This window comes from Lactuca sativa, chromosome 4 (genome assembly GCF_002870075.4).
Source record: "Lactuca sativa cultivar Salinas chromosome 4, Lsat_Salinas_v11, whole genome shotgun sequence".
NCBI classification, from domain to species: Eukaryota; Viridiplantae; Streptophyta; class Magnoliopsida; order Asterales; family Asteraceae; genus Lactuca; species Lactuca sativa.
Genome location: NC_056626.2, coordinates 327,856,720 through 327,866,865, shown reverse-complemented (window position 1 = coordinate 327,866,865; position 10,146 = coordinate 327,856,720). Strand labels below are relative to the sequence as shown.

General features: G+C 33.8%; 2 protein-coding genes across 2 annotated transcripts; one reads left to right on the top strand and one right to left on the bottom strand.

The window, feature by feature from the left end:
- On the top strand, window positions 1-4,234 carry LOC111901883 (protein LIKE COV 3). The gene is made up of 6 exons (XM_023897741.3): window positions 1-196; window positions 858-910; window positions 2,341-2,450; window positions 2,579-2,746; window positions 3,351-3,575; window positions 3,773-4,234. Exons 1-6 carry the CDS (start codon window positions 47-49, stop codon window positions 3,877-3,879), a joined length of 813 nt encoding a protein of 270 aa, XP_023753509.1. The 5' UTR covers window positions 1-46; the 3' UTR covers window positions 3,880-4,234.
- A 2,703-nt stretch (window positions 4,235-6,937) lies between these two features.
- LOC111901861 (F-box only protein 6) lies at window positions 6,938-9,392 on the bottom strand. The gene is made up of 2 exons (XM_023897724.3): window positions 9,217-9,392; window positions 6,938-8,240 (listed from the first exon to the last, which is right to left on the bottom strand). Exon 2 carries the CDS (start codon window positions 8,206-8,208, stop codon window positions 7,108-7,110), a length of 1,101 nt encoding a protein of 366 aa, XP_023753492.1. The 5' UTR covers window positions 8,209-8,240; window positions 9,217-9,392; the 3' UTR covers window positions 6,938-7,107.
- Between the last annotated feature and the right edge of the window lie 754 nt (window positions 9,393-10,146).

The window sequence follows — 10,146 nt, the reverse complement described above, 5'->3', positions numbered from 1 at the left end:
TTACTCGCAGTCCGCCATAGCTTCGCGGGAAGAAACGGAACGAGAAATGGGATCGAGAGAGAAGGACAACGATATGCAACGTTTGATTCCTCTAAAAGGATTAACTTTACCGGAAACTAATGGCGACGCGAGAGCTTCATCGCCGGCGGACACCCCTCCGGGAGCTTCCTCCTCTGCACGTCGTTCCGGAAAAGAGGTCTCCGATTTTCAATCAATCATTTGTGTTTGCGTGTCTGTTTGTGGCCCATTTTCTCAATTTCTTACGTGATTATTATATATATCTTCGATTTCCATCCGAAACTGTGATTTCAATTTACGCCAAAACATTTGTTGTTCATCCATGATCTGATGGATGCTAATGCTACGTTTGTGTTGTTAAAATCTGTTTATATAACTTTCATTATCACAATTGTATTGATTGATTGATTCTTGTTAGATTTTATTTTTGTCGAACTTCGATTATCTCTCCCCCTATTTCAGAAAGCATTTGGGAAGGTTTATTTTTGTAATTTTGTGTAAGAGGAACAAGTGAATCATTCTCATATCCTCTAATAAACTAAATACCAGAGAATCTCTCTTAATTAGGTAAATTGAATTTCACTTCTTACAATCTTAAACATAAAATCTTGTGTGAAGGCAATCATCTGTCAGCTATTTTTCAAATTGTTTCTTGGTTTATCATTGTTACTCAATTTGAATTCCCAATGAGACCCTACATGTGAAATAGTAGTAGTTTAAATTAACATATGTGGTTTTGAAACATTAATTTATGTCGATTATGTTAAAATTCAATTATATTATCAGAAAACATTGTATCTTGTCTTTAAAAAGTTTCTCCTTCTTGCTTACTTGTACAGGCATTAGTCAAAGTTATTCACAGTTGGGCATCAAAAAAGTTCATGAGTGGATGGTTTGTTTTGTTCTCCTCTTTCACAAAATCTTGTCTCATATTTCAGTTTAATAAAGGGAAAATGACTTAAAAAGGTAACGAAGTTTCAAAAATGTACAAAAAAGACCATTGTTTTTTTTTTTTTTTTGTACACAAAATACCATTTTACTGGCTATTGTAGGATACCCGGTTTCCAAATGTTCAAAAAATACCATTGTTGTTTTTTTAGTACAAAAAATACCATTAATGTTACTATTTGTACACAGAATACCAACGAAATACATATGTGTTCAACTAAAACATTGTGGTAACCATTTACTTCAGGTAAATGGGAAAATAACTTACAGTGTAATGAAGTTTCCAAAATGTTTAAAAAATACCACACTTTTTGTTAATTGTGTTGTTGTCGGATTATGTAGAAACAATCACCGGAGATCATAAACCGTTATATCAGTTCACAACAATTGTGCAAATCTCTTTCATTCTTTCACTCGATTGTTCTTATGGTAACAAGAGAAGTAAATGGGTAATAACATTAGTTAAACATTCTTTCTTCTCGATCACATCATATGCCTCAAACCTAAAACATATATACGTTGTATAGATCATAGATGCACATATTATACATCAAGGTTAGCCGTTCATTAGTGTTGCAACACACAGAGGCGGATCTTTATTAGGGCTAGGGGGGCTGTGGCCCCCCTGATTTTTTTTTTTACAATTAGCCCCTCTACTTTAAATTTATATATATTAGGCCCAAAAGTATAAAATTTGGGCTGTGGCCCCCCCTGCTCATTGATTTTTATACATATTATATTTCCGGCCCCCTCAAATCAATAGTTGAAGCTCCGCCCCTGGCGACACAAGAGAGACACAAAGGAGAAATGAGTGTGATGTTATGTCATGAGAATTCCTAAATATGGATTTAGATAAAAACTGATCGAGTGATGGAATGAAAGATAATACATAACTGGTGTGAACTGGTACGACGGTGACTAATCTCTGATGACAACGAAGTTAACAAAAGGTGCTATGAAAAAATAACAATGGTTTTTTTTTTTGAACATTTTGGAAATTTCAATAGTATTTTTTATACTAAAAAAATAATGGTATTTTTTGAACATTTTTGAAACTTTGTTAGCTTTTTATGACATTTTTCCGTTACATGCGGTATCAGGTTACCCACAAGGTTTTATTTGAACACATGTATACTTCATTGGTATTTTGTGTATAAAAAATATACTTTAATGGTATTTTGAGTACTAAAAATAAAACAATGGTATTTTTTGTACATTTTTGAAACTTCATTACCTTTTAAAGTCATTTTCCCTTTAATAAACACTTGAAGAGATTTCCATAGCAATTATAAAATAAAGCAAATGTTATCTTATATCACATTACATCCAAACTTAATATATATGGTTTATTGCTAACATTGAGTTGTTTTGCAGTGTCATTTTATTTCCTATAGCCATCACATTTTATGTAACTTGGTGGTTTATTCATTTTGTGGATGGATTCTTCTCCCCAATCTACACACTTCTAGGGATTAATATATTCGGTTAGTACTTACCACATTGCCTAAATTATAATTTTAGGCATATATATACATTCAACAACATATAAGGATTTGCTTATATAATGTATTATTTGTGCATCAAAATATATGAAAATGTTTTATATTCACAGGTCTTGGATTTGTGACCTCTATTTCTTTCATCTTTTTGGTTGGTGTGTTCATGTCATCATGGTTGGGAACCAATCTTCTTAGTTTAGGAGAGTTTATAATAAAGAAGATGCCTCTCATGAGCTATATCTACACTGCCTCTAAACAAATCAGTGTTGCAATATCACCAGGTAAGTCACTTGAGCAAAGTTCAATACAAATATTTTCTGCTTAATTCAACCAATAGAAAATTACTTAAATGTTATAAATAACAATATAGAGTTAGGATGATATGAGAATGATAAGTATTGTGAGACACATTGATAAAATCAATAATTCTGATTGATTCTTGAGTATTTTACATTTTTCTAAATTAAAGGGATTTAATTATGGATAAGGATTGATTGCAATTCTTATCAGAACCATTGATTTGTTCGATCCGACGCTCCATAATCGCTCTTACATTCTTATGATAGGTGTGATTCTCAAAATAAGTTAACCATAACAATAGATAGAAATATTTGCGTAAATTACATTTTATGTCCTTGTAATCTGTTGAATTTTACATGTATGGTCAAAAAAAAATTCTTCATATTCAACTTTTTCTATCCATAAATGGAAGTCTATTGAATTTTATAGAGTATAATAAACTATAGGAATTAAATAACAGTTTTATGAAAAGTAGAATATTGAAATGACAATCCATATAGAGTTGAATTGATTGTGCCAATTATGTGTTGGTTCATAAACAAATTCAAGATATAATTAGCATATTTTAAATTCCGAATTTTCAAGGTCAAAGTTCAAATGCATTCAAGGAAGTTGCAATTATAAAGCATCCGAGTGTCGGGGAATACGCTATTGGATTCATAACATCGACTCTCATTCTTCGTAAGAATTCAGGTGCTGAGGAGCTTTGTTGTGTGTATGTGCCAACTAACCACCTTTATATGGGAGATATAGTCCTTGTCAATTCAAAAGACATTATGAGACCCGACATCTCGGTTCGAGAAGGTATAGGTAAGTAACTCAAAAGCATATCATATTTTCATTAAAACCATGAGTCCAATCAGTCCATTCCACATTGTGTACAACATATGTATTTGCTCTGATATCATGTTAGATATGTGAAGTTTTTAAGTTTTCTGTTAGACTCCAACATATATACAGATGAGATTGTGTTTAGCTGATGTGTGACATTGATGTTTTTTTTGCAGAGATTGTGATTTCGGGAGGGATGTCGATACCGAAGGTATTAACTACAACGAATCCACAAAGCGTTATTGCACCAAGAGTTGGGAAGTATGTGATACCACAAGTATGATATGAGCGTAAAGTCCCGTGACATCCATTTAACATGAACTTCAAGCTTTTGCTTGTAAAAACTAAAATTTTAGGGATTTGATTTTGGAGGATATCTCTTTTTATTTGTAACTTGTAATTATTTAATGGGTTTTTCTTTTTTTTCTTTTCTTTTATTTATTTATTTATTTGTAATGCTTTAGCTTAAGAGTATATAAAGAAAATGAAATGGATATTCTGATGTCTCTTGTGATTATATTTACTTTTTAATTATACATATCAAGCAAATATTTTTAAATGATTTATTTTATTACTTCAAACAAACCAAACCTGATAATAAAATATAATGATCTATTCAATTATACTGTTTTATGTTTTCTGCTTCATTTCATTTTGATTTTATTCAAAGTTGTTAAGATTGAGATTTTAATTAAGATCATTTTGTTGTTTGCAACATTGTGATTGTAAGATCGGAAGATCCAACCAAACTAATTTGTTCACTTGGTATTGTTTGATCAATATTTCATTATAACTTAATATTGATTAGGACATTGATGGTAGAACAACTTTAATTTCTTAAACATTAACCATCATTTTTGTTTCTGCAACGAAATTAGGAAAAAGAACATTTTAAGCAGAAAAACAAACAAGATCCTCGTAACTATGTACAACTAAAAGCATAAGACCAAATGAAGAATAACATAAGTGCCATGATGCATTGCTTCATTTGTGATGAATGAATAAAGTTGTGATGCTTTATAAGACGTTTTGCGATCTATGGGGCTCGTTTCAAGTTGAATGAACATATTTCTAAGGCTCAACAATATAATTAAGACTAAAATGTGGTATTGGATAAGGTTAAGATCTTAAGATCCTAATCCGGATCCTAAGATCCAAGTATAGATCTTGCTTCAAATAGATCCTAGTAATCTAGTATGACCCGAATCATTTTTCTGATGTAGGATCTTAATATCAAGATCGGATTTATCAACCATGGTGTTATTCCATTATACCAAACCCCAATAAGAGTAACATATAAATGTGTGATCTGGTAATTGCGTGGAGACATGTTTTTGCAAATGAACATGTGAAGAAAAAATAAAGAGTGATGTACATATGTGATTTTACTGAATTTGAAAATGTAACAAGAACACTTTTACTAAATCTGAAAAAGGGTATTGAGAAAGTCTTAGAACTTTTTTTTCACACACAAGCGTATATACACACACAGGTAGACACAACGATATAACAAATTAATGATTCAAATCATACGGAATCATAACCCAACTCGGTGAACATAAACCCTTTTCTTTTGTCTACTCTATATGTATAGTCATTCTTTTTAATTTTGTTCCGGATCATCATCTTCAAAATTAGATTATAAGGACATGGTGATTTTTTGCATGGAAGGCAAATCTAACCATCTGTCATGTCATTTCTATACTCTCATTCAAATTAATCGGATAAAAATAGTCATTGACTCTTTCAATATCGTGATTCACGGTGCTTATAATTTGATTTAAATTATGAAGTATGATTAAGTTGAATTAAAAAATAAATAGTTTCATATGTTATGCTTATTGTGTGTTTTTCATGCGTTACTGCTACTATTCGCTTTTATTGTTGTTTATATGTTACCTCGACTTTAACTTATTCCCATTTTGTATTATTTATTCCTTCTTTTCCAGTGTAGTCCTTAACCACGGATCATGAACTATTTTAATTTATGTTTTTTTTTTTTAGCCGAATGTCTTATTTGGAAACAGCTAAGGTTGCCAACCATCTTACCTCCTTTTTACTATTCTTATGGAACTTGGGATTTTGTTGTTGTAACAATAAATAGTTTCATTTTGATTCCAAAAAAATAAAACTAAGTAAAACGTTTTGGCTTATATCTCCAAAAAAGTGAATCCAAATAAACCACTTAATACTCCTACAAACATGTCATATTAGTATACTACTTTAACTCATAACACAATTAGGAACAATGCCATTTTGCCTATTAAGAATTTTGTCACAAAACTTTGCCGCTTAAGAATGTTGCCACATAACTTTTTGCCTCTTAAGAATTTTGCCAAAAAACTTTACCACTTAAGAATGTTGTCACAAAACTTTTCGACATTGTCAATTTGGGTCCCTACAGCACACATATGAATAGTGACTAAAAATTCTGCCACAAACCTTTAACACTTTGTTAATTTTGGCCATTGAGAATAAACACTATAACTTTGATACCTTTGCCACTTTTTTATCCCTTACATAAATGGTCTATAGATTTTGTGCACCTTGGCATTTTTGGTACTTATATCCTATTTATTTAGTGTGTTATCTGGTATTTTTGTCATAAGTTACATAAATGATTCTTGCATTTTAGTGGCTTATTAAAAAATCATCCACTTATGATATATTTTATTTAGTTTTTGTTGTTTTAAATGCAACGATTTTTATGTTTTTTTTTAAAACACGACTTCGGCAAAGCCCGGGATCACCTACTAATTGATGTTTAACATCCATTATTTTTTTGAACCGCTAGTCATTCTAAGGTTGAAGGTTAAAAAGAATTCAAAGTTGAGACTCATTCCATTTTGTTACAACTTATAACTAGTAGAGCATTTATGTCTTTTACAGATGAGAGATACTGCAAAGACTATCTATTATACTTACAAAAATACAAATTTTATTTCATTCTCTTTAGCTCTCTTTCCAAGTTAAAAGATAGACAGAATAGTCCAAAACTATAACCAGCCATAAAAATCTCGACGTATTGACCATTCAGACCGGACTAAAATCAGTTGTGGCGGGTCATTTTACTCCATGACAAGTTAATAATATATCATTGGATTTTTCTTTTAGATATATTGTTATACTAATTACTAAATGAATCATATACAAATCTATAAAATGATCAAATTTTAAACTTAAAAAAATGATGAAAAAGATCGACCTAAACTAAAATTGTCTAAAAGACTGAAAATGGACCTAACCGCCAATCTTAAAAGGTTAGAAAGAAATTGGACAAGGACCAGACCGGAACCTACCAGACTATCTGTCTTAGTCCAATACACGCCAAACAAAACAAATTACAAGTACAAGGTAGATACTAGATATCATATCAAAAGGACCAATACTAGAAATTCAAATAGTCTCAAAGTCCATGCAACACAAAAGCAAGTAAAAGTTTCTAAAAAATCTTCATCATGCACTTATGTCTTATGTCAATACCACTTCCCAAAAGTCCAAAATACCCCTCTCAAAGCGCGACAAGACTATTCACGTATGGTATCCCTTTCCCCTTCCGATCAAACTGCGCAGCCTCAACCACAAACTTAATCTCTTTCGTCTTCAAATCAAACCGATAAACATTCCGTCTCCCCAAAACCAACGCAAAATCACTCTCCACATGCAAAACCGAAAACAAATCATCATTCGCATTTCCATCAAAAACCTCATTACTCAATTGAATCCTCACTTTATCATCCCACAACCTCGCGTGACTACTCATTTGCATCGTATTCGAGTAAATATTCGAAATCACACTCACAATCATCGTATGCCCATTCACATGTCCATTGCAAAGCTTCCCATTCATTTCCCCTAAACACCCGGCCCCACCGTAGTGACACCCGTGAATCACTTGCGACCGGTTCTTCACCAAATCAAACGCTAAAATCCCGCCGTTGTACGTTTGCCAATACGCACAGTCGTTCACCGTGACGCCCGATTTCGGGACGAGTTTCTTCGCGGCGAAGTTGATTTCACCCGAGACGGTCCACGCGTCGGTTTTCGAGGAGTAGATTTCGAATTCCGTTCCGTCGTCGAAGTCGGCGGAACGGAACGCGCAGACGAGGGTGAATTCCGCTACGAAGTTGAGGAGAGAGGGGTTGAAGATGAGAACGACCGCTGGGTCCCGCCCGTGGTCGAAGCTCGGTTTCGGGAGTTTTTTGAATTGGGAGGTGACAGGGTTGCAGATGTAGTACGCACGGTCGCCAGTGAGAGCTTGGCAACAAAGGAGGCCGTTGGAGGAGGCGAGGATGTTGGTGGGGGCGGGGAGGAATTTGAGGGCGGGATCGGGGATTCCGGCGGAATTGGGGTCGAGGGAAACGAAGGTTGGGGGGGTTCCGGGGGTTTGGAGGAAGAGGCCGGAAAGGGAACGGAATGAGAGGGATTGGTTGTGGGCGAAGAATGGAGTTGAGATTATGAGTTTCCAATCGCGACAGACGCCTCGGAATTTGAAAAGGGATTTTGCGGGGAGGAATTGGAGGGCGTGTTCACGGATTATGAGCTTTAAGTCCATGTAGATCTTGTTGTTTCTTACTCCAAGAAATTTGTTTGGGATTTTACCGGATTCCATTGTCTTTGATATATAAAATTCAGCAACTCAAACTGCAAAACGAACAATAGAAAAATGATTTTTATTGTGTAAACTAATGTCTGGATAAATGATGTTTAATGACAGCACATATGGAGAGATGGAAAAAATATATAGATGAGTGCAAAACTGTAAAAATCACCTTTTTTATTAAATTGTTCTTCCTATTAAGTAAAAAAAAAAAAAAAAAATCATGTAGGGATAGTTTGGCAAAAACTGATTATGATTACTTAAGGATCAAGATAATCAGATTTGGAGAAGCTTTATTACTGAGAAAAATGTAAAATTGTAAAACTGTGAAGGAATTGCTGCAAGAAAACTTTATTACTGAGAAAAATGTAAAATTGTCCGACTATCTCAGTATCTTATGAATCGATTTGATGCTAATTTTTCAAGGTGTGATAATCATTCTGAAAGCACACATCCAAACAACCCTAGCATCCACCATAGTTAGCAATAAATGATCTATGATCCCAGTATGAACATTTTCAGAAATTGAGCATCGAGGAACTGATATCAAGAATCACACAATATCATCAATAATGCAATCCAAGTAACACTCGTCATTCAACAATCATAAAATAGGTAAAATCGGAACAAGTTGTTGAGGTTTACCGCATATAATTTTCGCCAATTTCAGAAAACAGACTACTAAGGAAACATAAACACGGAAGGTTATTTAGGAAAACGGAATCATCGTATGAGTAATCGAACTAACTGAAAGCATATAATCCAAAAAGGGAAGCGAATAAAAGCAGGCAAAGGCAAGAAACAGAGGAATATGGAAGTAAAAACCCTAACGTCAAAATTAAATCGCGAAGCGCTAAGTACTCGTACAAGAACTGATCACAGTGTAGAGACTAAAATTATATCGAAACACATACAAATCAAAACCCTAGAATATGAATTTGAAAACATTAGCCAAAGTAAAATTGAGGTGATCGAAAATAAAGACGATAAATCGGAGTTAGAAGATCATGATCGGCGTACCTCATAGAATTGACGAATGATCGGAGTGAAGGTGTGAAACGAGCCCTACTCTGTGGGCTTCTCTCAGTTCACAGTAGACCCGCAAGAAATTCCTTTCAGGGTCAACTTTCGCGGAATTTCGTTGGGGTTACTTGTAAAGATACAGAAACCTTTGAATCCCACTTGGTTTGTTAAATTGCAAGGTAAAACTAAAACCTGATAAGAAAACAAAGTTTTCCTTTTTTAAAGCGTTCGGAACAAGTTAACAAGGTATATGTATATTCTGAATTAAGTCTCAAGTTTTTAATTTGAACACAAGAAAATTCTTAATGTTTGTTTTTGAGACTTGAATGGTCCCTGACATATATGAAATTATTAAATTACTCTTAACATATTTTAATTTGAAGGCAAATAGTCTCAAATCCGTTTATTGTAGTGTAGAGTCCGTGTTATGTTACGGGTTGGATAAAAAATTATCACCCTATCCATTTCCTTTTTACCCCCGATGTAAGCATGTTTCTCTTATTCCTTCTATTACTCTATTTAGGCCTGGCAATCGTGTCGTATTCGGGTTGGCGTGTCGCGGGTTGGCGGGTTGGCGGGTCAAAATATGTCAACCCAAACACGACCCATTTAAATATACAGGTTACGGGTTGGCGGGTCACAAGTTGGCGGGTTTGGAACATAAACTCATATATGACCCGTCAACCCATTTATTTATACGGGTTCACAGGTTGGCGGGTTCGTGGGTTAGATTTAGGTTCGTGGGTCCAAAATTAAGATATTTAAGTCTTAAACATCCAAATGAAAATTAAAAACATTTATAGAAACATGTTACGGACTTAGCCTTAGAGGTTACGACTTACGACCTTAGACAATCCACCACGAGTCAAAATATCAAAATAGTCAAATAGTCTATGAATCAATGGTATATATTATATAATACTTATT

Excerpts from the sequence above, each read along its gene's own strand:
- LOC111901883 (XM_023897741.3), top strand. The coding sequence starts at position 47 with ATGGGATCGAGAGAGAAGGACAACGATATGCAACGTTTGATTCCTCTA. Across the intron at positions 197-857 it reads CACGTCGTTCCGGAAAAGAG|GCATTAGTCAAAGTTATTCA; the intron begins GTCTCCGATTTT and ends TTACTTGTACAG. Across the intron at positions 3,576-3,772 it reads CTCGGTTCGAGAAGGTATAG|AGATTGTGATTTCGGGAGGG; the intron begins GTAAGTAACTCA and ends TTTTTTTTGCAG.
- LOC111901861 (XM_023897724.3), bottom strand. The coding sequence starts at position 8,208 with ATGGAATCCGGTAAAATCCCAAACAAATTTCTTGGAGTAAGAAACAAC.